The sequence below is a fragment of the Saccoglossus kowalevskii genome, chromosome 1 (assembly GCF_978046115.1).
Source record: "Saccoglossus kowalevskii chromosome 1, keSacKowa6.1, whole genome shotgun sequence".
Taxonomy (NCBI): Eukaryota; Metazoa; Hemichordata; class Enteropneusta; family Harrimaniidae; genus Saccoglossus; species Saccoglossus kowalevskii.
The window spans coordinates 40290999-40318969 of NC_140641.1; the positions used below are offsets into that span (position 1 = coordinate 40290999).

Sequence of the window (27971 nt, forward strand, 5' to 3'; positions counted from 1 at the left end):
CTTATCCACATTATTAAACTAATTGACAATACTATATATTTGGGCAAAACAGCTTGGCATAAATAATTTTTTTTGAACTAGGACATTTGTAATTATATCTAGTATAAATTTGAGCCATATTGATGTTAATTAAAACAATCTTCATGTAATTAAAAAAAAACATTGCTCACCAAAAGCAAGATAATAAATTGGAAACAGACTTGATACTGGCCATACATTAGCAGTATAAAAATAGCCGATATATATATATATGGTTATTTCTATATCACAAGATTGTAACTCCATGAACTCCAAAGAAATGATCCACACATGAAATGGATGAAGCGGAATACATGTATAAAGACCGTCCCCCAAAATATACAGACACAGTTTTAGATAATATGCAAGTAGAGATGCACTGTAGCCACATGGAGTATTATGATTTATAACTTACATATTCCGTCCTGTCTACCTTTATTAGGAATTCGATTTTCATAGATAGCCAAATTCTATACATATATATATTTGTTTCCCTTAGTTTTGTTTTTCTTTTTTCTCTGTAAACATTTTATTGTTTTATTTTATCAGAATAAGAGATTTATTTTCTGAATGGATGCAATAAAGATTCTATTCTATATATGCTTAACCATCGTCATACACAAGATCATTCATTGAAAATCAAACATTCTATGTATATATGCGGCATTTAATTTCAAAGCTTTAATCTAGTTGTTCTATTAAAGAAATATACCAGCACTGCTGATACAGGTTTTACTCCACATTTTGCTAAACAAGTATAAATAGCTTTGATAATGAAGAATTCCACAAGAGTGATTTTTTTGCCCGAATCAAAAATAGTAAAATCCACAATAATTTGAATGCTATAAATGCCTGCTTCTCAAGTTGTAGTCTTTTTATTATAAACAATTCAACAGTTTGTCTGTGTTTGAGAGTAACTTTTTGCACAAACCAAATTGTCTGCTGTCCAGAATCACACTGCTACACATTTTTTGGAGCCGATAAGGGATGCATACAGCAGCTGCTATGTTGGATTGAAGAGTGATGGAGATTGTGACTGTTATTAATTAATGCCATAAAAAGACACAGTATCAACAGATTAAAACTAGTTAATTCCTGAAATGATTGAACATGTATTGAAGGACTCAAAGGAGACTAAGACAGTATTTAAGGCTTAATGCGACCTAATCAAAACTCTCTTTAATGCATTAAGCATCACCACTGGATTTATCAACTCAAATCTGGACAACCATCACCCATTGTTAACTTTATAAAAATACTTTATTATTATTATTCACTGGTACACTGTTCCTCATATTGTTGTAAATAGGTATATATATGGGATTTCATGCTGTCACCTGACAAATTATCAATGATTGAAGAGATTATTTATAACAAATATGTGTAATAAATAATCTCTGTAATTATGAAGTACTGCCACCAATTTGATATATACAATCCCAACTATAGCACAACCTCTTATCGACCAGTTTAACACCTACAATGTTGGTCTTCTAAAATGATATATGTAGTGATCTTATCCAGTTTCTCTATGAATCAATCTGAATTCCATTTACATAAGCCACGTCAAAGCATAATAGTTCAACAGTGGAGATATACTGTGTTCGATATACCCAAGATGTTTCATGCATTGATCGGTTCAGATGGCAGATATTTCCTCTTGCAAACGTATACTTTATGATTGGATATTGTAATGACGAACATATAAGTATCAAAAACAACTGAAAATCAAGAAAACATAATAAATCATACAATCAGATAGAAACTATTTATAAACATTCTATGCACATCCCAAATGTCATGAATTAGAATATTTATAATCTAATCAGTAAACAATAACACTTCACTATAACACAATACACTCAAGTCTTGAAGTGCTTCTTTGATTTGAAAGATTTCATAGGTGAGAGAAAGACATGTTGCTGATTGTGTTTACATTTGAAGTCAATTCATGTTTTGAATACGCATGTATATAAGCCTGAAATGTTATTTTTCATTAATAGGCAACAATAGAACAAAAAATATCAATGCTGTGAATGTCCTTTCCATCATTTACTTCAAATAAGCACTAAATTACTAGATTTATGTTACACTAAATGTACACAATGAAAAGATTGACAAATTTGAATGGAAACAAATTCACTATTACCGGTAAACAGGGAAATCAATACACTTTTGACAATGTTTGACAACTCACTATCACATACCATATTCAGATTCTGTGTCATTATTGGTCACATGGGGTTTTATAATTCAATATTGCATACCTGATAGTCTTTTAAATGGATCATTTCTATCTGGTGACAGCTGTACTCTACTGGCCATATGAACCATATTCATAATAATACCGGCAGTCTTTTCATCATTCTCTAGTTCACCAGAAGACTGTAGACAAAACATGAACCATTGGAGAATAGACAATACACAAACAAAACTGTTGAAAGTTTACTTGTGTACGTGCAATAGCGAGAATGTAGCTACATGTACTAGCGCAAAATAGCACATAGGACTCGTGATTCAAAATTCTATGAGCATGCAACTTCAAAAACTTCTAACAATCATGATTGATATTATTCACAACGATTGAATATTTTAGTGTACATTTCAGTCAAATTCAAGCCCTGGTGTAAGATTTGATGCACATCAGAAATTAATGAAAAAGACAAATCTGACCATCAAGGCTCTCTACAGGCATTCGAATGGTAAACAGAGAAATCAACCAGAATAACTTGTTGGTACGTACAGCAATTACAGCTCCATCTTCATGGATGACAAGATATCCCAGCTGATCTGGTATCCTTTCTAAACTCTGTGTGACTGGACTAGTCTGTGAATAACAACACAAAGTATACAAATCTATCATATATATATACATTGTAGATTAAAAGTATCAGTCGACACATGTTTGTAAATAAAGTAAAAGTGTACCTTGAGTGCCTTTCAGAACCAGCAGGGTCTTCACTGGTTTATACAGCCCCCCTTTTTTAAGGACAAGTGTGAATTTATATTTTTATAACTGAAAATATGAATGCAAAGCTCAAAAATCACAAAATCACATAAACATTGGAAAACAGCTCATGTAATTCATAACCCATGTCAAAAAAGAAGGGAGGTACAGGCAGCATGTTTTCCAGCCAGGGCTTCAGTTACCCATTCATCTAAATTTTTTGATAAATGCTAATCAAAAAAATAATTTAGCTAAATCATGCTTTACTGCATTATCCATATATAGTGGCCTGAATTTCATGACAAAAAAGTGTGATGAGCACGAGTCTAAAGAAAAGAACTGAAAAAAACAAAAACATGTCAAATTCCCTGTGCTGTGACTTAAAATGTTGGAGCGTGACAGGTCTTGTTGTAACTCACCATCTCTTGGAACACAACACTGACAGAATGTGACAGATATACTCGTTATCTCTTAACGACTGCAATTTCCCATAGATCTCCACGTTTTCCTTTCAGACTCAAAACGTCTCGACTCAGTGAAAGTCAGGTGACTATTCCATGTACTTCCGTCTGTCATCCTCTTTCTACTGTTAATATAACATAATCTTTGTATCAATGCAGTTACTGGCTAGAAACAATATTATCTAAACTATGTATGTGAATATCTAAATATTATTTAAAAAACAAACAAACAGACATAAATTGTATTATTTGCAGCAATAATTTCTTAACACAGTTTTCATTCAGCTATTTACTTGTTGAACGAGCCTGTAACTGCGCATGCGTGTCATTTGTTAAGTGTTCAAAATGGCTGACTTGGTTGTTGCAGTGAAGAGATTGAAACGCAAAAGAAAACAATGAAAATGCGATATTGGCAGTCAAACTTGTGATGACGTAGTAATGATACATCATAATGTCTTCATCGGATAATCCTGCCCGACTGATGCATGTAGATTTGATTACACAACAGGTAGGGTTTCTTAGTATACTGCGTCGAGTATTGATGGATGGATGGGAGGGAGGTGGTGCCCTATGATTCATTATTCTGCCCTCGATGATATTATAATTTATCGAAAGCCAGTCACATTGACATGGTATGCGGCCACCTTATCGTGATCTGAACTATCACTGCTCGTAAAGTAAGGGCGTCGATACTTTTTCGATTTCCTTGTTTCTTGATGTATTATTTTTATCAGTGCGCCGGTTCATGATATAACCTCTGTAGACTATATAGAAATGTGAAACTAAGAGTGATTCTACTTAAATCATATTGTCACTGTGCACACTTTCACCACTTTACAAAACACAGCAAATCAGTAAATCATCAAAATTATGTACTTGCTATATTTAGTATGTCTGGGTCAAAATGTATCAAAATATTTATATTCGACATAATATAAACTGAAGCCAAACAAAATTTAGCAGATAAAGCAGCCAGAGCAATGTATGCATTGAAACAGTTCCTACCACCAGAAACAAATTGTAGAACTTTCATCCATCTTTTTAAAAGGTGTATTCAACCAATATTATTGTACGGGTCTGAAATCTGGGGCTATGAAATTCAAGATTACAACAAATGGGACAAAACAATAACAGAAAAAACACAATTGAATTTTTACAAACAACTACTAGGACTGAACAAATTTGTGGCAAACATTGCATGCAGAGCCGAAGTAGGAGAATTCCCACTCTTAGTAGATATTCAGATCAATTTAATAAAATACTGGACTCGTATCAGTAAATTACCAGACAATAATATCACAAAACAAGCATACCTTGAACAAAAGAAATCCAATTTACAATGGTACTCTTCAATACAAAAAATGAACAACATGAACTTTTCACGAGAACAACAGAATGATTGGTTAACAAAACATATACAGCAAATTGGCAAAGTTGTCAAACAAAAATACATAAATTTCTGGAGAAAAAATATAACTGAAAAAACAAAGCTGAGAACTTATGAAAAATTCAAAGACTCTTATAATTTTGAAAAATACTTAGATGTGCTAAATTTGAAACAAAGAATTTCAATGACAAAATTTCGAACTAGTAATCACAATTTAGCAATAGAAAAAGGGAGGCATATGCAACCAAAAATACCTACTGAAAATAGAATTTGCAAACAATGTTCACAGAATGAAATAGAAGATGAACTGCACTTTGTTATGAAATGTCCACAATATAAAGTAATACGCCAACAAATCATACAAGACATTATATTTCCACAAGAAACCCAGGATGATCTCCAGAAATTTCTTGATGACTTCAAAAGATGATGTAATAATAAAAAAGATTGGCAACTATATTCATAATGCATTTCAATCAAGAAATAAAAATGCCATTTGATATGTAACACTTGTTTTATCTTTTTTTTTTTTTTAACAACTAACTTTCTTTTTGTAGTAGTAGTTATCACAACTAATCTTTATTGCTATTAACTGATAGAAACATTGTATTTCTAAGGATGCAATAAAGTTATTATTATTATTAATCCTGCAAATTTCAAACCAGTGTCCAAATCACTTTATTCCATCCAGAGACGACTGAGACATCTCCGCAGCTTATCAGCCAGAAACATAACGGTGGAAAAAAATAAAGGAGAAAAAGAGAAGTTGATTGAAACCTATTTTACATTTCATATGACAAGGAAAGGCGAAGGTATGACTTTCTGTATTTTGTTGGCGAGGTGGTTGCATGTTTTATTCTTTTTATTTGTCTATTTGCAGAAAAATATTATGAGGTTCAAATGTAAAGTCAAATGCAGCTTGTAATTGTGAATGTTTCATCACTATCACAATACCATTACACTTGGACACTCATCCTCTGTCTCTGATGCTAGAAATTGAATTTGAGATGCAATTACAAAAACAAGTCTCACAAATCCCAAATGCAGCATGAAGATCTATTCTGATTTGCTGCACAGAGATTCAACTGCAGAAAAGATTGCAGATAAAAAAAGGTTCTCCCCAGAGTGTTATAGAACTCTAACAATTTTTGAATACAATAGAGGTGATTTGCATAGTATATTGTTATGCATATTAGCTCTGTTATTAACCTGGGGAGAATACTGAATACCAGTTCAGATGATGATGCCGTCAGCTGACAATGTTATGGTGATTGAAAGGTACCGGTATAAGGTATAGACCAATTGCTGACTTTAGTTTTGAAATGCCATTGCAGAAAAAAAATGTTGTCATTATCGATTAATGGATCTCATCATATTTTGAAATTTTGACTTTACAAGTTTAACCAAAAAATGTTTTCTCTGACATCATTAACTGACAATAGGCATTAAACTGACTGTACTTGTTGTAGACAAAATAAGCATATTTTACTAACCATGGCAAGTATATATATTTATAACATAAGAGAGGTGGGGGTGATAAATTTTGAAGACAAACAATTTGCACATGATCAAAATGAACATTGTACACAAATTTGACAGTCAAAAAATCTCATGCATTTAGGAAAGCGAATAGCTCAAAAAAGGAAAATTATAGTTTGCACAGTTTTTCTATAATTTTCAAAAATGAATGTCACTCCTAAGTTTAATTTACTATAGTACAAGTATATATCTACTAGTACTGTATTTGCTCTGTTTGAAGTGCATCTTCAGTAAAAACACATATAAACCAAAAATCACATTTGTTGTTTATTGAATAATTAAAATATTATTTATTTTGACCAAATAAAAGCATTTGTAATTTATCTACATACTAAGTGCATGCGCTATTAACCCTTTTCCGGTCAAGTCGGTGAAAAACCGCCGTCAATATGGGTATGCTAGAATTTACCACTCCAGCTAGCTAACTGGTTAAGTCGTTGAAAAACGGCCTGCTATTTAGGTTGCTCAGACGGTCAAGCGTTTATAATACGTTGTACAGAACCTGATATTTTATACTTGCGAAATTATGGAGGGAGAGAATTTGTTTTTCAATTCCGTCAAGTCAAATAAATTAACCAAGTAATAAAGAATGTAATTCTATACACTTGTCTGCTCATTTCACTATTTAACCGTCACAACGCGACGTTTGCGATGACGTAAAAAAAACGCCTTGACCACATTGCAAACTGCAGCATTACAACCGTATTTGAATGACACGATTCACGATTATAACGGTAGTAACGTATTTTGACCAGCTTGGCAAACAGTCCTGGCACTTAGAATGAATAGCATGACGGATTCCAATGGCTGAGCTTGGAATGTCGGCAATCACCAACGTAAAATGACCAGGACAGCTGGTGGGAAATATTCAAGTCCACGTGATTTCACCGTCTGAGCTAGCATATGCAATTTTATGTGTATGCAAATTGTAACCAATCCGTGTTTGAAAAAATAACATTTATTTACATAACAATAAATATTCAAATTGTGGGGAGATGCAGTCTTGTGGACATCTGGTCGTTCAGTATAAATCTGGCCGAAGAAAGTGAGATAAAGCCCAGACTCGCTGTGTGCCTCCTTTCCGACACGTACGTTAATATGCCGTCCTATACAGATAGGAAGTGTTTTATGAAGGCAAGAAGGAAACTGAAGAAAACGCGGCAATCGTGCAGTGGCACAGGGAGTGATAAGTTTGACATTGATACGACAGATTTTTCACCAGCAAAGCGTGGGAAAAGAAAGAAATCCAAAGCAAAGGAAACATTTGACGACGGTGAGTTACCAGCCGAACGTACCACGGACAGCAGTGATAATAGTCCACTCAAGAAAAGGCATAAAAAGAATAAGAACAAACGCAAGTCGGAGACCGTCTCCTCTGTCAATGAACATGCGATAACAGAAGAAAGCTGTTTGAAGGACTGCGGGGGCAAACCAGGAGGCAAACCAGGAGGCAAACGTAAAACGAACCGTAAAGTGGTTGAATCGCCAGCTCCCGACAAAGCAGATGCCGAAGAATTGGAAGTTGGTCACGCTGAAATACAACGTGCCGTCGAAGATGTGATACAATTTTTGCAAGACAATGTTTGCGATTCGGAACTGTCGACGTCCGCCACAACTGCCAACACAGAAAAGCAGGGGCCTGAACATATCGACCCAGCGAGTACGCAACAAAACGTCGATGTCACCAAGGAAATGGTACAAGAAAATGTATGCAATACAGAACAATCAACACTTGCGAGTTTCCCCGAAAAACAAACTATTAAAAAACGTGTTGTGTATGCACACGCATCTCCAATGGACACGCGTGATGATGAACTTGTATTGGACGAAAATACAGGTGAACTACGACACAAAATACCAGATGACTTCATAGTTGCAAATGACGACGATACAGATTCAGAAATCGATGAAGATCGTGCTGAGAATGACAATTTTTTAGAGCAACGTTACCCACCTGTACTCGATAGCGACATTGAAATTGAATCCGACACAGAAATTGGTGCTACATTCGATTATGTTGCCTCCTGCACTGGTGAATGGAGAATGGCCACGGAGGAAGACGGCAATATATTTACTATTCCAGTTTTTGAACACGAACCTGGACCAACTTTCGAACTGCCTTCATATGCTCGTGAGGTGGAATATTTCTACAAATTTATCCCACCAGAACTGATAGAACTGGCTTCCATCGTAACTAATAAATACGCCAAATATCATCAAAAATACATTGCAAAAAAATTAAATGCCCGCTGGCGTAATACAAATTTCAGTGAAATGCAAGCATTATAATTCTTTGGTGTGATGATATGTAAGGGTGTTGATCACAAATCAGCAATCGACGATTATTGGTCGAGTGACCCCTTTCTGCAGAATATGAGAATTGCGTCAGTAATGCTAATGCGTTATTTTCATTAAGCTGATCCAGTAAATGACAAACGGCGGGATCCTGACATTGAACGTCGTCAACGATCAGAGGCCGACCCGTTGTATAAAATCAACCCGTGGCTGAAACCCGTACTCGAAAATTGTCGGCCATACTACCAGATGGGACAGGAAATTTCGATTGATGAGGGTATGATTAGATTCAAGGGACGGTCCAAGTTCAAGCAGAGATTGCCCCACAAACCTGACCGTGATGGCTTCAAAATATGGCAGGTGTGCGACTTGACAACGTCTTACATTGCAAACTTTGAACCATATTTGGGGGTGAAATATAAAACTACAATTGAGGGGAGAAGGAAAGAAACTGGGACAATCAAAGAAGACAACACACCGGTTGCTACAGCCCTTCCAGAAAAAAACCATATTTTTTTCTGTGATTCGCTTTTTACGTCAGTTAACACAGCCCTTGAATTACAAGACAAAAAAGTGTACATGGTCGGTAGTTTTAGCAGACGAAATCGGAAAACCATGCCGCCGCAATTAATTCCTGAGGGGAAAAGCAAGAAGCTGAAATTGAAAATTGGTGAAATGAAAGCAGCAACTAGACCGGACAACACTATCAATATTACTGCATACCAGGATGACAGTGCGCAAATATTGATTTTAAATACAGTCTATCCCCCACTGGCTACGTCGGCAGAAGCAGTAGATGACGAGAGACACGTACCTGTATCGTTACAATGTTATAGACATCACATGGGTGGCGTGGATCGTTCTAGCCAAAGACGAAAATACTATCACACGGGCAGAAAAAACAATTGTTGGTGGATCTACATGGCCTGTTACCTCATAGATGTTGCATTGGTCAATGCTTATGAATGTTTCAAGGCATTGAATCGCACGACTAAAGTAACGCACAAATTCTTCAATATCCGCACAGGTAAACAACTGATTGGTGGACACTCGAGTAGAATTCAAAAATCCATAAGAGAAGTTGGCTCTCTTCCAAGTAACACGTCATTTATTTGTAGTGAAAACATGGATTCGCACGAAATATGCAGACTATCCGGGCGTCAAAAATCGTGTAAGCAGTGCAGCAAGGACGGGAGAAAAACAGCGAGTGGCCGATTATCAGAAACATCGAAAGGATGCCCAATTTGTAAAGTTCACCTTCATGCGGGCGAATGTTTCGCTGCTTTTCATCACAACATGGCACTGAGGGGAAAACGCACCGTGGGAACACAAACATGAAGTACGGAAGAGCAGCCCTCGACATCAGGCAGACGCATGGGAGCAGCCCGCCGGGGTAGACGACTAAGAAAGGCGTACAACAAATAAATTTGGGACTTATTACAGCGTCACGAACTGTACAATAGTTTGAGTTGGTGAAAATACGTTATCGTTAATTTAGTTTCATGCTCACTCGGTATTTATAGGTTTTAATGCCAGGATAGTTCATCAGGTCTAGTCGGTGGAAATACGTTTCTGGGTGAGTATATATACACGCCAAGTCCCTGCAGTTACGTTCTTGCAAGTTCGTTTTATTTCAAGTCGTTAAATATACGTTGAAATATTTAGTTAGTTAATCGGGTCATGTCGGTGAATATACGTTGCCGTGTGAAGGTAACCCCGATCAAGTCGTTGCAGTTACGTTCTCGTTCGTTTTAGTCTCAGTTTGAGTCGTTAAATATACGTTGTAAGTGTGGGATTACTAGTACCGTCAAGTCGGTTAATATACGTTAGAACTTGAATATAACATCAGTCAAGTCACGGAAAGTACGTTGTAATATGTTACACATGTAGTTCAAGTCGTTGAATATACGTTGCAATTTGAAATGTATGCTGACAGGTCGAGTACGTCAAACACGTTTTCCCCCGTACATGTCCCAAATATCCCCATACTCGCGCGTTTTTTTTCTTCTTACTTCGAACTTGCATTCATGTAGTGACCTTGTACTTGCTTGTAATGTGTTTTCAATTAAGCAATATTTATTTCAATGTTTAACACGTGTTTATTGCACTGTACAAAGGGCAAAACATTGTTACTTAACGACAGTAAAAAATGTGTATCGAAATAAAATGGTGATTTTTTTATACGAGAAATTGTTGTCCATGGTGGTAATGAAGTGTGTATGCGAACAGATTGCAAAAAATGTGAAAACTGAGGTCGATACAGTCTGTTAACTATGGCCTATTTTTGCAAAAATGTCTGGCAGGATAGCATGCACAGATGCTGGCTACTGTAGTGCATTGAATCATGACCGTTTTTCACTGACTTAACCTGATAGCCTGAAACTCCCCTGACTGGAAAAGGGTTAATCCAGCAAATACGGTAGAGCAACTGGTAATAATGTTTTTGCAGTAAAGTTGTAGATTCCTTCCATGCCTTCTCACATTAATTATCATCTGTTTCAGCATTTTATACAAGTGAAAAGATCCAAGATTCTTTGGTAAGCACTGGAATGTTTTGCATCATAAATCATTTTATACATATCACATACCTGCATGTAGTTGTCCATATCAATGATGATTACTTGATGTAATAAAAAACCTGCTAAAAAAAAATGTCAAATTGTTGTAGTAAGGCAAAAAATGAAACTTATTTAATTTCGGAGGGGGGGGGGGGGGGTCAAAGGGCCATTTCATTTGGGTGGCAAACATCAAACATTAAATATTCATAGTTATAAAAAATAATAATATTTTTTGTGTTTTCAATTCTTGTATTCATACACACTATATGGGTGTAGCGCTACAAACAGCACTGTTTAAATCTACATCTGATTTAGTATCATTAAGACAATTGAATAAAGCCGTTCTGTTGTGCCTTCATTGCTATATATTTCTACTATATTTTACCTGTGAAATGACTGCTATTTTTGGTCCAAAATCTTTTATTGGTACATCAATATTATTATTTTTTCTGTTAAGTACAAAATAAATTTTTATAGTAAAAAAAACGTCAATTTTATTTTTATGTATTTGAAAACAAGGCTCCAAATCTCACATTATGGTTCAAATCATGTTTCCTTTTTCTTTTCTACAGAATCCGACTTGGAGAAGTTTTGATTTACAGAAATCAAGTTTTCAAGTAAATACAGCCGTGTCAAGTATCCTTTAATACTATTGTAGGTTTTGGTTGAAAAATTAACATTACATTTTTGGGCATCAGCAAAGTGTGTCCATGGATCTACAAAAATAATGGAGACGTACACATAGAATAATTACAATGGAACCAATTAATAAATAACTTTGCAATGGAATAGATGCTAAGAATGCAAGAAGTGATTCCCAATTGATATACTTAACATAATATCAACAGATTTAATTGTTAGAGTATGGGGTGGACATGCTGAAAATGTTCAACTCATCATTGCATGGCAGGTAGATCTTAGTGGGTTGAAGTATCTAGGAGATAAGGTGAGTACGATACAGTCCCTTCTGACTGCTGACTTAAATGGTTGACAGAATAACCTTCTGTGCTCCTAAGTTTTTGTTGCTACAAAAATCACTGTTAACAACACCATTTTCTCTGTTTTTCAAAATTCAAGAAAACGTTGTCTTATGAAATTTAAAGCATGTTACATATACCCATCTCAAGCAAAGTAAAATTGGCTGAAATTTAGGAATTTAAGTGGGAGGTGTTTGTACATCTACTCGTGTTGGTAGCGTTTACAAAATTGGAGGGGAGGGTAGCTATTAGGACAACTCTAGTGTTCACTGGATTTTAATTTCACATTTTTTTTTGCAGATAAACGAAATTCTCTTAATGAAATCCATGTGAATGCAACTTGTTGTTTCACTGGATAATCCTATTTGTATTCAGGTGACATGTTATTTTCCAAATATTGGATATTAATGTGTTTATACCTTCATCAGTGCTGTGTAGGCAAAGGAAACGCAGAATTTTGATGTTGTCATGGTAATTGTGAACATGAATGTAAGCTAAAAATGTTGCTGTATTTTAAAGTTGTTTATTATCAGTTCCAAATCTTACATATTTACAGATCCATAAAGATGGAAAGAGATATCCTCCAAACTCTCTTATATTTGGTATGTTTAATGGTTTCTATGGAGCTCCAGAGAAAGTCGTGGTAAGCTTATCTCATTGTCCTCTAGTCATTCGTGTTGATATCCTATAATAGGGCATTTTGGGATGCCTTAATAACTTCACTTTATCAGAAGATATTTATATATTGACACAGGTACCATATTATCTCTATCAATAGTGCATGTGCTTACGTAAATCACAGTGATTTTTCTGTGGTCAAAATAAGTAATATTTTAATGATTCAGTATACAACAAATAATATTTTTGGGTCATGTGCTCTTCTATTAGGAAATGCACTTCTATGGTACATGTAATTTTAGTAAATTTCGTTCAATGGAAGAACTCACAGCACTTTTATTTTTTACCTTCATTGTTGTCCAAGTCAAGTACAGCTATTTCTATAAATGGTTGTCTCTTTACTATACATATTACTGGTATGGCTTTTTTTTTAACTCTCTCTCTTTTATACTCTCCTGCTCTCTGTCAGTAGCAAATTCTGTAAATTAAAAAATTTATTTCCAAATTTACTAAAAATCTGAAGATGAATATATATATATGGAAAATTCCTTTTTTCTTTCTTAATTATGAATTTTACTAATACTTAGAACAATCTAGTGAAAGGGCAGGTAATTTGGGTTATTCTCCCTCCGATTTGTTTTCATGATGACAATTTCATTTCTATAACTACAGTGAATATTTTTATCAGTCTTGATAAGAAAAACACTATAACTCAAGATCTACAATTTAAATTCAAATGAAATTTGGCACACAGCTAATCACAATCAAACTTCACACATACATCATACATGATATTATACATATGCACGTCTATTTGTTTCATGATCTGATTCAAGATGGCCGAATGGCAGCCATTTTTGTGCTAAAAATCATCAAAATCAATCATTTCTGGGCTGTTTACAGATGGATTTTGTTCAAACTTGGTATATACACTAGACATTATAGGACCTTGATGCACCTCATTTTGTTTTACAATCTGATTCAAGATGGCCGAATGGTGGCCATTTTTGTGTTAAAAAATCCTAAAAATCAAGCATTTCTTGGCTATTTACAGATGGATTTTGTTCAAACTTGGTATATACATTAGACATTATGGGACCTTGATGCAAATAATTTTGTTTTTCAGATAAGATTCAAAATGGCCGACTGGTGGCCATTTTGTTTTAATGAATGTGGTTCTCGTGCCATATCTCTGACTTGCTTTCACTGATTATGTTCAAATTTTAAACATTCATTATACATCATGTCATAGATAGACAGATATATTGGTTTGATGATCCTATTCAAAATGGCCAAATGGTGGCCATTTTTATGCTAAAAAATCATCAAATAGCAAGCATTTATGGATGGATTTCGTTCAAACTTGGTACATATATTAGACATTACAGGTTCCTAATGCACATAATTTATTTTTTAGATCGGATTCAAAATGGCTGTCTGGCGGCCATTTTGTTTTAATGAATGGGCTTCTCGACCCATATCTCAGACTTGTTTTGACTGATTATATTCAAATTTTAAATATTCATTATTCATCATGTCATAGATAAACAGATATATTGGTTTGACGATCCTATTCAAAATGGCCGAATGGTGGTCATTTTTGTGCTAAAAAATCATCAAATATCAAGCATTTCTGGCATTTATGGATGGATTTCGTTCAAACTTGGTACATACATTAGACATTACGGGTTCCTGATGCACGTCATTTTATTTTTCAGGTTGGATTCAAAATGGCTGACTGGCGGCCATTTTGTTTTAATGATTGGGCTTCTAGAGCCATATCTCTGAAATGCTTTGACTGATTATATTCAAATTTTATATATTCGTTATATATATATATACCGTACTTATGACCGCGTTAGCGCTCAGGGGCTGATTTTTTAGGGGTGGGCGCTTACCCAAGCACCCCCCTCGAAAAAGAGTGCGAATGAAAAATTTGATTCATCAAGTGACAGATTACTTCTTTGAGGGAAAATCAAATTACGAAATTAGTTGAGTTGTCATCGATTTTCACGATGAAGAAACAGAAATGATCACAAAAAATATGCACATTTTATTACAATATTAATTACGTACCACCAGAATTTACGAAATTAAAAACAATTGAGTCTGTTGGAACACAGTCGAAGTCAAAATTGTCATATTATCTCCACTGACGAAGGTGTTGGATCGTACGCAAACTCTCGATGAAAATTGCTTTCCGCCATGATGCATTTGCTGATTTTACCAAAGCAGCATCCTTTGATCTAATGGATCAAGTTGGTTATTAACCAATCAGAATGCTGTGTTGTACTGATGCAATTCTTCGGAAATTCCCGAATTCCGGTAACGCAATGCGGAAGTGAATTATCAATGTCGAAGTGTGATCTGTTAGAATTGATTTCAGCGTATAAACGATATGGTTTTTCCAAAAACTAGTATCTAGCCATTTTTGAGAGGTAAACTGAATATGGCATGAAATATTTACCGCATTTTACTTGTATTAACAGGTCATTGTCGAAGCCTAGTTTACGCACGGTTACCGTGTTCCACACATTCTCAACATGTTCACAGCAGTCGATATCCACGCTGTATCATATAAAAACGATTACCAGGATTCGTTACGCAAGACCAAGTTTTAAATTAGTTACATTTTGAAGGGGTGGGCGCTTTGCCAAATGTGACCCCAAATATAAGTATTGCGCAAAAGTGGGGGGTGGGCGCTTGCCCGGGCCTGGGCGCTAACGCGGTCCAGTACGGTACATGTATTCAAAATGGCTGATTTTGAATGCTGTTCCAGAGCAATATCTCTCAATATGGACAAGTACTTGTTTGACAATCAGATGTCAAATGATACAAATGTCAATCATTTTAATGTTAAAAAAATCATATTCCTGACATGTTTATATTCCAGCCATATTACTATAAACAAAACTATTTATCTTAAATTTGATAACTAATAGGGACTGTGCTGTGCATGCCTTGTTAATTTATACCTTAGAGTCTTTAAAGTTTCTTAACAAATATTTGACTAGGGTGAGTAGCCTAATTTGCATATTGCAATAACGTATTCTGTCGCAAAAAAGAACTGGTAATATTTCATTGGAAGGTCTGCAAATTTGCGAATTTTAGTATATAATGATTTATTATATCATGATTGTTGTTATTTGAGTAGATACATCGACTAAAAACATCAAATGTATGCGAGTATGGGGAGTATGCATGCGCAGTTACAAAAGTGACGCGGCCATTTTTTCAGTTAGACGAAAAGGCAGTACCCTTTCCGATTTTCATGGACGCAAGTTCAATTTCACTTTGTGCGTCATATTCATCAATAGACAAAATCGAAGACAGATGCCGTACAACTTTCTGCCAATCTTGATTCGTAAATGTGCTGGTTACAGTGTTCTCCTCGGGCCTGCGTCGCTTAGACAATAGCCACGTAACTTTCGTTTCGCCCGCGATTCTGCAGTGTTCTCATCTGGTCTTTTAAGGGTATCGGGTCCGATACTGTTCTTTCTTTCCATGATACTGTTTCCCTCAAGCTGGGCCGTTTCCAGGCCATTGTTTTGCAATAATGAATCAGAACAGAGCAATTCGTGTGAACTGATCGATCCTAACTTATTATCTGGATAACTCACCTGCGGATACTTCGGCCTACTATCAAGCATGAATATAGAAGGAAATGATTTTCAGTATCGTTCCAGACTTTGCAAGAAATTTATATAATAATCACAGTGATCACTACTGTTGGGTTCAAAAATTATTTATGATCATTCAAAATATAGTGGCCATGGCTTTCGGTTGAACCCAGTACTGACCTTCACCGCTATTGTGACGCCACAAGCAGAGAAAAGGAAAGCTGAATCCCCACGTCTACACTTAATCCATGTATAAGGCAGACACCCGACAGCAACAGCAAGGAAGTTTGTCAGTTTTATTCAAGATATAAATTTTCTATTTTACGGATTGGAGCTACACAACGTGACTGAAAGCACTTCCAATGTGATCTAATTTGTAAACAATCTCTTTGCACACGACTCCCAGTGTCTTTTCCTCGAGCAGACAGTAATGTTTCACATTTGTTTTCGCATGGTTTCCATCTTACTCAAATAAAACGAAGCAGTTGATTCCTATTTTACTTAGTGTTTATTCTTGTTTGATATTTTTAAACAAAAATGCACTCATTAAACAATTAGTAAATATGCGAGTTTTTTGTTTTTGCCGAACGAGGACAAGGAAGACAAAATGGCGGCAGTTTTGTGTAGGGTTGATCGCGATCTTCGGTTTGTATCAAAAGCATGTCTCACAAATGAAATATTTTTTTTTGAGCGATAATTTGATAGCAATTAAACAAATTTCAATTGTTGCCATATGTAAGGGCTGGATCAATTACTTTCAAGGACTCAAAGTCCGGACGAACATTAAACTACGATGTTTTTATTTATCTGTTCTAGGTATGTTGTACAGACTTTTTAGTTGTACTATTTTGATGATTTAATTTCAAGAATCTGTCAAGGAAACAGTCTGTTGTTACTTTACATGTTCACGTAGGTTTAATTTAGCAGATTTTACTTGTCAGCGAAAATAGCGAAATTTGCCCATTGTGCCAGGAAGATCAATCCTGATTTGCTGCAATGAGGTTAATTGCGGTTTTTACTACTCCATCGCTAATGACACTAATTAGCAAGAATTAAAAAAAACAAGTGAAATTAAGTTGCATTGGGAAAAAAACCCATAAGAAAATCAAAGCAAAAATTATTCATCTGCAGACGAGACAAACCCCGACCTCTAGAAATACCTCATTCATAGAGTCCCTTTGTTTACAAGTATGGTGTCCTTGCATGCTTATCAAAATCATGTGTTTCCATATACAGTATGTCAAAGATTCTCAGACATCTTGATCAATTTTATTGATGGATTGACCTACATGCAATTACATTCACTTATTAGGCAAAGCCTATACCTTTATAATACATGCTCTGATCACACGGGAGCTATTTACAATTTAACTTTGATTGACTTCTTGAAGTTGCTTAACCAAATTGCTTAACCAAAATATTTCACATGAAATTAATTTTAATTTAATCCAACCTCCACTGTATTGAGGATCAGTATACAATGCAAACAGCCAAGCTTGGTGGACATGCTGTTTGTTTTTAATTCCTGTTCGAATGCAGTTCAAAAACAGAGACTTATGGATTGACCTCTGTATGTGCGTTCTGACCCATATCTTAGACATGCCTGAACCAATTACATCCAAACTTCACACATTCATCGTGCATAGTTTTATACATATGCACATCAGTTTGTTCAATGATCTGATTCAAGATACCTGAATGACAGTCATTCACAGTCATAGGCAAACACTTTACAGTGTTAGCTGAATTGGTTGTATCTTTAGCTAAATTATCATGCTAGTTCATTCATGTTGTGAATATACAAATGTAGGAGGTCATCCAAAGCTTTCCCTATTAGCTAGCTGGGATGTAATGAAGAGTAAACAAAATAACATTTGCATTCTTTCCTTTTAGGTTCCATACCCTGCAGGAAGTACTCTGTATCAAAGTTTCTTTGAAGTGGAAGCAAGTCTTATCAAGCAGTCATATACAAAGTTTTCCCTTGCCAGGTATGTACATGTAAGTTGCAGAGATTCTTGTTGTGTGCTTCATACAAATGACCTTTGTGACGTTTTACAATGTAATTTCTACTAGTCTAAACACAAGTTTACATTAGTTGTGTTCACGTTACACGAAGTACGGGCTAAGATTTAAGCTGATTTAGGCTTATCTAGCATATTTGCATTTTTGCTAGACCCAATTACGTCCACGCACATGGAAGGCCAGTCGTTAGCACGGGCTAAGGGGTGCCATTAGTCGGTGACCTTTGGTAAGCCGCTATTTACGAACGAAAAATGGATGACACGCGCTAGGTTCTATTTCTGCTGCTGGCATGTTTCGTTCTAATTTTAAAACGTGCACAGGAACGTGAGAGAAGACGGACCCAACTTATTTGGATGCACAGAAACAGTATACAACGGGCGTAACAGAATACAGAGTTTTATTAATGCATGTCGTAGACAGCGAACCAAATTTATTTTTTCTACGATTGGAGCTGCTGTACGCTCTACTACTACAGTGACCCGATTAGTGTGGAAGCGAGCGCGGAGTAATGACTGGTAGAATAGTGTCGTTATACGAACATGGGACAATTTTCTCACCCAAAGGTCGCCGCAGAGGGCGCTTAGCCCTGGGCTAAGCGTTCGCGCATACTTCGTTAATCCGTGCTAAGGTCTAGACCGCGTCTTAAATTCGGATCAGATTTAACCCGTACTTAGCATTCCTTAGCCCGTGCTAAGCGTTCACGCACGTTTTCTTAGCACGGGCTAAGGAATTTGACCTCTTAGCCCGTGCTAAGGAGCTGTGCGTGAACGCAACTAATGTGTTGTATATAATTTTCAGAATACATACTAATCAACGTGCAATAAAACAAACCGAAGCCACTGTCTGTAAAGTCAGAAGTGCCATAGAGAAGCAGCTGCTATTATCAAGAGAAAAAGTTAAATTGGTGAGTGTTTTCAATTTCTCAATATAATTTATTTCTTTGTGAAGCATTATGTGGATGTTAAAATTGATACATAATAGTTACCTAATTTGTTGTCTACTGGACTATCTATTGGACCAATTAACTTTACAGTACCCAAGACACTACACCTTGATATTATGTACTGTGCTGCCAAATCAAACAAAGTCTGCAGAAATGTTAGTCAACTATAGATGGTACAAATTTGAATTATCCTCTGCTAACCCTATCCTTCAGTGCAGTGGAACTATTTCTAAGCTTTCTTTGATATTTGTTTTCAGCTTGCAGAGCGAGAGTCACTGAACTTACAAGTTACATTAATGCAAGAAGAAGTAGCAAGACAGAGTAGACTACTTCAAAGAGAACGGGAATTGCAACACAGATCAGGAATTCGAATTGACTCTAAAGGTACACTTTCATAGACAGACAATCTTAATTTCCAAATTTTAAACCAATTAGTAAATCATAGTTTAGCCAGGGAAAAAAATTGTCCTGCCAAAAAATGTTTTCTGTAAAGATACAAATCACAAGTGTCAGTTTCTGGGTCATATTCAGACTTTCGCAAAATGTTTTTCAAACGAACACCATGAAAAATTAGGCAATGTAGCCGGTGTGTTTGATCACAAAAGAGATAAATAATCTGTGAAATAAAAATTAGAGATTTTCAGGCAAATTTTTGTATTGAAATTGTGTGTGCAGTCTTAATGTAAGGGGTGATCTTATATTCAAACACCTGGGTCAAACCTCAGTTAACCCGGCCTGCCCTTTCCAGCCCTAATCAGACCTACTAGACCTACAATATGCAAATTAGTAGTAGGTTTGAACCTAACTTCCGGATTAACTGCCCATTAACGCCCCTACTGAAAACAAACAACAGAGAACAAAGAAGACAGACCTAGGGAAACCTAGGTTTTTTTTTACAATATTGTTTCAGCCTGGTTTCAGTAGGAAAAAAAATAAGATGCATACTATGGAGCCCAATGTTCATACTGAGTGTTATATTTTGCAGTTTTAAGAATTCCAGCAGCGATTGGTTGTCTTTGCAAGTCATGTAAATGCTAATAAAAAACAAACTTGCATTTGTTTCACAAATCTATTTACATCATGTCATTTATAAGTGTGATGAAAATTATATTTATTTATTTCTGTGATTGGTAATAATTAGTTTCCCACAACCTACATATTGGTACAAGTCAATAAAATTGTTATTGTGAATAATTAGTCAATTTATCTGGAATTAATTATGTCGATGGTTTGTTATATTTTGTCATTAAATTTGAATTGTGATATATATATTGTGATATATATGGTGAATTAATGTTTGAAACTGAACAGGGAAAAAATGCAATAGAATTTTAATCAGCAGCTTCGCAGGACTTACGTTATATATATATTTTGCATAGTCAGTAAAACATGTTTATCCATGGAGCGAACTGGTACATTTTGTCTGCAACAAGTACAGTCAGTTTTGTGCCCATGTCATAAATTCATAGAACACATTTTTTGGTTAGGTTTGTAAAGTCTGTGAGAGCGAGTTATCAAAATATAATGAAAGTATTAAATCAATAATGGCATCATTGTTTTCTGCGAAGGCATCTCAAAACCCGGATCTCAAAACCACAGTCCCTCTATCACTGCGTAAAACTAAAGTCGGCGCTAACATTACGACCACCGTATCATTGTCAGCTGACGGCATTGCCTGGAAATTGCGGGTATTTACCGCTGCCGATATCTTACATTTCTGTGACAAAATGCACACATTTCGAACCCCCGGTTAATTAAAAATAAACGATTATTTTAGAAAGTACGTCGAAGCACAGTGACTTGAGGGACTGTGGTCAAACTAGGCAGCGAGGTGTTGTTTTTAAACACGTCGGAAAATCAAGCACTCAACGCAGCCATCTTGGTTACCTCAATCAGAATTTCTCCTTGTCACCCAGCATGCATCGATTGCGATATCGCAACGTGCACTGTGTCGCCTTGGGCGACGGCCTTCAGTACAAGGCACTCTATGAATAAGGTATTTTCAGAGGTCAGGGTTCGTTTTTTTTATAAGCAGTCTCGTCTGCAGATGAATCGCTTACAGAAGTTCTTTCAGCGCGAGTGTATTTAATTTAATTTTCTGTTTCTTCGTGTCACTGGCAATTGAATAGAAAAAACTGCAAATAACCGATGTGCAGCAAATCAGAATAAATTTCCATGGGTACGCTGCATTTGTTTTTCCGGATTTTGCGATGCCGCACTCCTGAAAAAAACTGTTTGGAAATTGAACGCGCAACAGTAGTAATGGATTGAACACTGTAGCGTGAGTCTCAAGTGCAACTTTGTATCAAAAAATTTTCGTCTTCTGATGCATATAAATTGTCCAGCCCAATGAAAAGTCTGATTTACGTCCTCTGCTCAATTTGCAACTCGAGCGTAACAGTTTAACAAAACAAAACAATTTATTCAGCACGCTGTTCACCGGTATATGAAAGAGTGTTTTTTTTAGGCAAGACAAACGGTAAAATGACTACTGCACACCAATAAATCGACACATTTTGGAGACAACTATCTAGTCTTCAAAAAGCAATGTAAACACTGTCAATCCTAAAAATAAACAACAGCTTGAATGAGGTGTGAATGAGATCGGTTTGAACCGCAGTTTTTATGCAAATTCGTGCGGTCATCCTGAACGGCACTGTCTATTGTTCAAACCGCAAAACTGGGTTTTGTTAGGGCGGTTTAGGGCGGTTGGGGTTTTCGTAGGTTTGACCTACATGTTTGAATATGAGATCACCCCTAAGTTGTAAGTTTCACTAAATTTGTGTTCCAATTCTATTTGTTTTAGCCCGTGATGTAATTACCAAAAGAGAACGACTTAGGAAAGATAAAGTACAGATACAGGAACATAGAAATGAACATATCAACAAAAGGTGATATCAGTTTACTGTTGTATGCAATTGAACAATCTTGCCATCCACAAATATATGATTATTGTAAAAATGTCAAACCATGGCCAGCTGACAGCCGGTTTGATGCCTCTTAACTATTTATGAATATTGTTGACATTTGTCACATTATAATTTTTTTTAATTCACAGGGAGATATTACTAAAATACAAGTCTCAACTAAGTGCCAGGAGACGACAGTTAGTTAGTGAATTATCTTTTATTTATCCAATTGTAGAGTTAAGCAATCATACGCACCTTATATGTGGTGTTAAGTTGCCTAATGCTGAAGGTTACTCAGGTAAGCATCTGCCAAGGGTTGATAAGAACAAGGGCAGGACACTTTCATATTCATGTATTTATACCGGTGACATTGTGAGAGTTCAAGTTTGGTTCACAGTGATTTTGGCCAATAAGTCAAAGATATGTATCAGGCGTAAAATGCAATTGTTAATCTCTGCTGCTTAAATATTGCAAACCCAAGAATTGTTTGTTTTAATAGCTTCATTTAATTTATTTTTAGGTCCTTAGCAAGCTTTTTCAATTTTCATCCTTTTTCCAGTTCCAAAACATTAACTTAAGTTGTTTAAATTTAAAAATCATTTTATTACTAACCTTGCTTTAAAAACAAATTTTAGAGTCTTACTTTACCGTCTATAGGAACAGATGAGACAACGATATCCACAGCACTGGGATATACCTGTCACTTAATGATCAAAATGTCTCAGTTTTTACAACTACCACTACGCTATCCAATGTATCACAGGGGATCACGGTCCATTATCAGGGATCATGTGAATGATAAACTTCAGGACAGAGATAGAGAGTATGTATGAAAATGCATTTGGGTTAATATTGTTGGAACAATGAAAACTAATTGGTATTTCAGAGAAAAAATGAATCATTTGAAATAATGATCATGGTTGCAGTTTTCAGTTGATAATGGGGCTGCTTTGTTATGTACAAGCTTGCTTGGTGATGGGACAATATTGTGATTCAAGGGCATATAACTCAGCACAAGTCAAAGAACACCTTTATATTATGCCAAGTGTACATATTGTATCAACTGTGATGTCTACACTTATTACCATATTCAGATTAATCTTACCAGGACAAAGTTTCAATAGTTTTACTATCTTTTATTTTATCCAGTTTTCCTCTGTACTCCAAAGGCAAGGAGAGATTTCAGTTCAACTATGCTGTGTATTTATTAAATAAGAATGTGGCTCAGCTTCGCTATTTCTGTGGTCTTCCAACAACTGACTTGAGAGCAACACAGCCTAATCTCAAGAGTTTGCTGGAGTTGAGGTGGGGAGTAAAGTTGTAAGTAGCATGCCACTAACCCTCTAATATATGGCATGACTATAGTGATAGTAATATATAGCATGTGATATTATTTCTATGTATTCCTCATGATAGATGGAAACATGTACACAGTGTAAGACAAATTGTCTAACTATATTTTCCTGACAATAATTAGCACACCATTTTTCATTGGTATATACCAAATGTTTTTCTTGACAATTTCTACTCCTGTACAGTTTGAAAACTTTGGTTCATGCTGATTCAGATTATAAATCCAGAATTATAATAAAAGTTTTCAAAAATGTAATGACTGTGTGCACTACTATGGCCACCTTGACTTTGTCTGGATAATATCTTTGATGTCTATATAGTTCTGCATTCTAATACTGACACACAAATTACATGTATGATCTATTTTTCTATCATTTGAATTCTTGAAAGAATTATATATCTTGATTAGATTTTAAAACTATTTTTGTAACTGTAAAGGCAGAAAGTCAAAAAGACATTTAGTGTATTTTGCAACTGAAACTATATTCCATGTTTAATTGTGTTACCATCTACCTAAGGTATTAATATGGCAATATTAAAGAATAGACAGAAACATTGTTTTCATTGTAAAACCACATGCAGACTCAGAGTAAAGACAAAAGAATCATCTTTATCTGACTATAGAGGATGTTTGTTCAGTGAAAAGACATTCTCCTTGTAGAAACTCTGTGAAATAATACTAATTTGACTGGAAAGTATGGTCAGGCTCCTTAAAAAATCTTTACAAGAGAGAAGGTATTTGAATAGAATGCAGAACTGAATAGATTGACATGTTTCCAAAATACTGTAAACCCTTAGAAATATAATAAAGTATTTATTAAATTCATGAACATCTTCCTGCTGGAAGGGATTTGAACTTCTCTCCTGCAAAATTGTTTACAGTATTTCCTTTGTGCAGGAATTCACCCTGGCTGGAGGATTATAAAAATTCAATGGACCTTGGATGCAAATAGCAACAGAAATCTTGTTTTTAATAGCGTTCCATTCACCTCCAATATCATGTATACCGTTTCCCTGACCTATAAAACCATGTCATTTATAACAGTGGACATGATGATGCAATACAATAGAACACTATTTGGAGGTCAAAACAAGTCTTGTTACTTTCTTGTTCGCAGTGGCCATTTGCAACTAAGATCTATTTGCCGGTATACATCTATAATCCTGCAGACTTGCTTCATAGTTTAATATATACATGTATGTGTGAAGACCACCCATTGTTAGCGAAGACAGTTCTTGTAATTGTATTTTAATCAGTACACTAGTCCACTGTCATAAAATTTTCACTGAAACTTTAGCATAAATATACTTTTTCTATGAGTTTGGAGACGCCAAGGTTTGTTAATTAGATATTTTTGTTTTGTTTTCTAAATATTTGTGTGTTTCCCCACAGCCGATATTTTATGCTTTCAAGCTTCCGGATGGCATCAAAGGTGATTTATTTTCGCGCCAATGTGGTGGTCTTAAAACTGAACTTTTCTTGTGATGTTTGTCTGCTTGTTTGTTTTCTTGTTTGTTTTCTTGTTGTTTGCTTGTTTGTTGCATGATACTAATATAATAAATATAGTTGACAAATATTGACAATATTCCATTTTTGTAGTGCTTTTGTATATTTGAGAAGTAAATGTTCACTTTCAGCACAGATGTACATGCTATCTTTCTAGCTTGTTGCACTTTATAAAACATTTTTTGTCACTAATTATTTTATTTACTTATCATTTTGTAGTGCAGTTTCAATGTGCCAGTAGGAGATATTTATAATGATGAAAGTGTTTTTTTTTAAAAAACACTCACCAATGATTAAAGTTAATTTTTTTTACCGTTTTGTTTTTCAACAGCGACTATCAGAATCAGATGACTGTGTATCCTGAGAAAAAGCCAATTACGCCATCCAAAGTATCTAATAATTCTCAGTTAACACAGACTGATGATTTACAGCCGTTAATGACCAATCACTCTAAAATAGGAAGTCCTAAAGTTAGTCCAAAGGCAAGTCCACGGGCAAGTCCGAAAGTTAGCCCACGGGCAAGTCCACATGGGTCCCCCTTGAAAGGGAGAAGAATTTCCGTTGAATCAACTGACTCTGCTTCCCCAGAAACATTTGTACAATTGCATATGACGGCATCAGAGTTGCAAGGGAGTGTGATGTCACCTCCCAGGACACGGAGTGACAGAGTCCGAGAACTAGAAGGTGTTGTAAGCATGAGTTACCAAGGGGAGATAGAAAGTGATGAAGTTGGTAAAGAAGCAATAACTATGGAGGAGGAGATAGACTCCAATACTATCAATTTTGGTAGTAGAAAATCATCGGCCGAGATTTTGTCCGATTCTAGTGAAGAGCTTGACGAGCAAGAAACTTCTGAACTTTATGAAGGTGCTGCTTGTTATACTCAAAAAGACAATGCAACTGTTGAAAATTCAACAGACAATATTGAAAGGCCTAGCAAGGAGTCACCAAGGAGAATATTTTCTCAAGAAGTTGACAGCGATGATTCTGAGGAGGCAGCAGCATCAGAAAATGATTGTACTGTAAGTGTATGCAATAGTGACGATGCAAACACTATTTTACACAATGTTAATGCTCTTGATGGGTTGGATGAAATTAGTAGTCGGACTGATGCACTTTCTAATACAGGGAGGTCAACTAGTTTCAGATTTCAAAGTCCTGTACATCAAAAAACTGGGAATAATATATGAGGGGAAAGGTTGGTTGCAAGTCTATTGTAGCAACAGTACATTATTTGGGCTCAAAGGGAAAAGAAACATGCCTTTAAAAAAAAAAAAAAAAATATTCCATAATTTCCAGGCAAAACAACGAATGGTGGTTACTAACCTTGCTGCGTTTTTGAGAATGTAAATAAGAACAAACTGTATTAGACAATACATTTTATCACAACCGCCATATGTTTGCCTGGTTGAAAACTATTATGCATGTCAATGAAATCTTTGGTTATTATGAAGCTCATTGTAGTTTTTACAATAAATTTTGTGAGCTATATTCTGTATTTGGTTAAAACTGAAAATCTCCAATTTTTCGGATATTCAGAGAATACCGAGTGGTTTGTGTTTGAAGTAACTTCAATAAGTTATTGTGTGTAATTATTTATGTATGAACACTGAATAGGCCATTGTACGCAAAATACCACTAGTGAGTAGTTACTTTGGTCGGACATAGTATTTTATTTTGTCTCATAATCCGTCTCGCTAGCATTATCATGTGAGCAAGTCGTGTAGAGTTTGAAGCCACGGTTCTTCAATGTGGGCATAATAAAAGAAAATGTATAAACTGCATTGCCAATAATTCTTGTGTGGGCCAACATTTTAATTTACACTGGGCACCACATTGTTTCGTTAAACATACATTGCAAAACTTAACCGTTCAGCAGAATGAACTTTTAACTTTTGTGTCAGATCTTAACACTCAGGGTCATACGATTATCATTGGAACCATCAACTACTCATGGGGAATTTAGCAAAGAGATGTTTTTAGTGGCAAAAGACCGTAAAAATATTATTTAAGTATTGTTTTTTGTTATACAGTGTTAATTAAAATGTAAAAGTAGTGAATGAAATCAATGGTTTATAGGTTCGCACAGGTATATTTTAATTATTCATAGCTCACCGGGGTTGGCGTCTTCAAGTATTTCTATCTGTATTTTCTTGTATTCACACCAGTAACTGCTAAGCAACAGCGATACAGGCTACTCATGTCAAATTCAGAATTTGATTATATTTTCCAATCAGTGTATATTGTGATAAATTACTTGAAACTGGTACATCTTAACATAGCATGCATTTTTGTGGATTGTATTTGTAATTAAGGTGGCCGGGGAAGCAAACCATTCATCAATGCATTGCGTTAACAGAATCTCCAATAAACATTCATGTGTTTTAAATAATAACATAATCATATAATAAAATGTGTTTACGTATTTACAAAACGTTTTATTTTTTCTTGTTTGTATTCCAACTTGCATTTCTATGATATTGGTATGATCTGTCTTGTTGAAATCTGATGTCAAAGTTAAATTCTGAATGGTTAGCAGACTGTTTTGCAATGAACATTCATGAAACTCTATAGTGAACTGTGTTTGACGTTTCAGCAAATGATCAGAGGAAGCAGTTTTTGGCATCCTGACTCCTTCCACAATTGTTTACTATCAATACATTTTTTAGAGTTTGTAAGATACGGTTTTGTTGAATTACGATAATTCATGTAAATTGTACAGACTGGATTATATGGGAAGGGAATTTCATGTAAACAGCACTTACAGTGTGCCACTTTACAAAAATAAATATTGACTAAACCATACGTCGGAGTCCA

At 35.4% G+C, this 27971-nt stretch overlaps 2 protein-coding genes and 1 pseudogene across 6 annotated transcripts in view; 2 read left to right on the forward strand and 1 right to left on the reverse strand.

The window, feature by feature from the left end:
• Nucleotides 1-27959, forward strand: part of LOC100375478 (uncharacterized) — a 60351-nt pseudogene extending 32392 nt beyond the window's left edge. Inside the window, exon 13 of the transcript XR_014929093.1 lies at nucleotides 26416-27959. The product of XR_014929093.1 is annotated as an uncharacterized LOC100375478 (transcript). The remainder of the gene's footprint in view (nucleotides 1-26415) is intronic.
• Nucleotides 1257-3543, reverse strand: LOC100377128 (ragulator complex protein LAMTOR4-like). Its single transcript, XM_002736120.4, has 4 exons — nucleotides 3385-3543; nucleotides 2762-2845; nucleotides 2286-2403; nucleotides 1257-1739 (listed from the first exon to the last, which is right to left on the reverse strand). Exons 1-4 carry the CDS (start codon nucleotides 3385-3387, stop codon nucleotides 1642-1644), a joined length of 303 nt encoding a protein of 100 aa, XP_002736166.1. The 5' UTR covers nucleotides 3388-3543; the 3' UTR covers nucleotides 1257-1641.
• On the forward strand, nucleotides 2550-27959 carry LOC100372965 (UV radiation resistance-associated protein-like). 4 transcript variants are annotated; one of them, XM_085501983.1, is made up of 16 exons: nucleotides 2555-2811; nucleotides 3712-3934; nucleotides 5505-5625; nucleotides 11150-11184; nucleotides 11778-11841; nucleotides 12054-12151; nucleotides 12739-12825; nucleotides 18314-18408; nucleotides 19241-19346; nucleotides 19643-19769; nucleotides 22192-22276; nucleotides 22444-22592; nucleotides 22952-23117; nucleotides 23444-23614; nucleotides 25041-25080; nucleotides 25486-25524. In XM_085501983.1, the coding sequence occupies exons 2-16, from the start codon at nucleotides 3878-3880 to the stop codon at nucleotides 25516-25518; spliced, it is 1434 nt and encodes a 477-aa protein (XP_085358109.1). In that variant the 5' UTR covers nucleotides 2555-2811; nucleotides 3712-3877; the 3' UTR covers nucleotides 25519-25524. The 4 variants fall into 4 exon arrangements, with proteins under 4 accessions (XP_085358108.1, XP_085358107.1, XP_085358106.1 ...); XM_085501982.1 differs by lacking the exon at nucleotides 25041-25080 and having other exon boundaries at nucleotides 2550-2811; nucleotides 18314-18418; nucleotides 25486-27959; XM_085501981.1 differs by lacking the exon at nucleotides 25041-25080 and having other exon boundaries at nucleotides 2550-2811; nucleotides 23444-23599; nucleotides 25486-27959.
• Nucleotides 27960-27971: the final 12 nt, after the last annotated feature.

Excerpts from the sequence above, each read along its gene's own strand:
- LOC100377128 (XM_002736120.4), bottom strand. Across the intron at positions 2,404-2,761 it reads AAGATGGAGCTGTAATTGCT|TCTTCTGGTGAACTAGAGAA; the intron begins GTACGTACCAAC and ends TTTTGTCTACAG. Across the intron at positions 1,740-2,285 it reads TCCATTTAAAAGACTATCAG|TTGTTTTTGATACTTATATG; the intron begins GTATGCAATATT and ends CTTGATTTTCAG.
- LOC100372965 (XM_085501980.1), top strand. The coding sequence starts at position 3,878 with ATGTCTTCATCGGATAATCCTGCCCGACTGATGCATGTAGATTTGATT. Across the intron at positions 11,842-12,053 it reads AGTAAATACAGCCGTGTCAA|ATTTAATTGTTAGAGTATGG; the intron begins GTATCCTTTAAT and ends TAATATCAACAG. Across the intron at positions 22,277-22,443 it reads AATGAACATATCAACAAAAG|GGAGATATTACTAAAATACA; the intron begins GTGATATCAGTT and ends TTTAATTCACAG.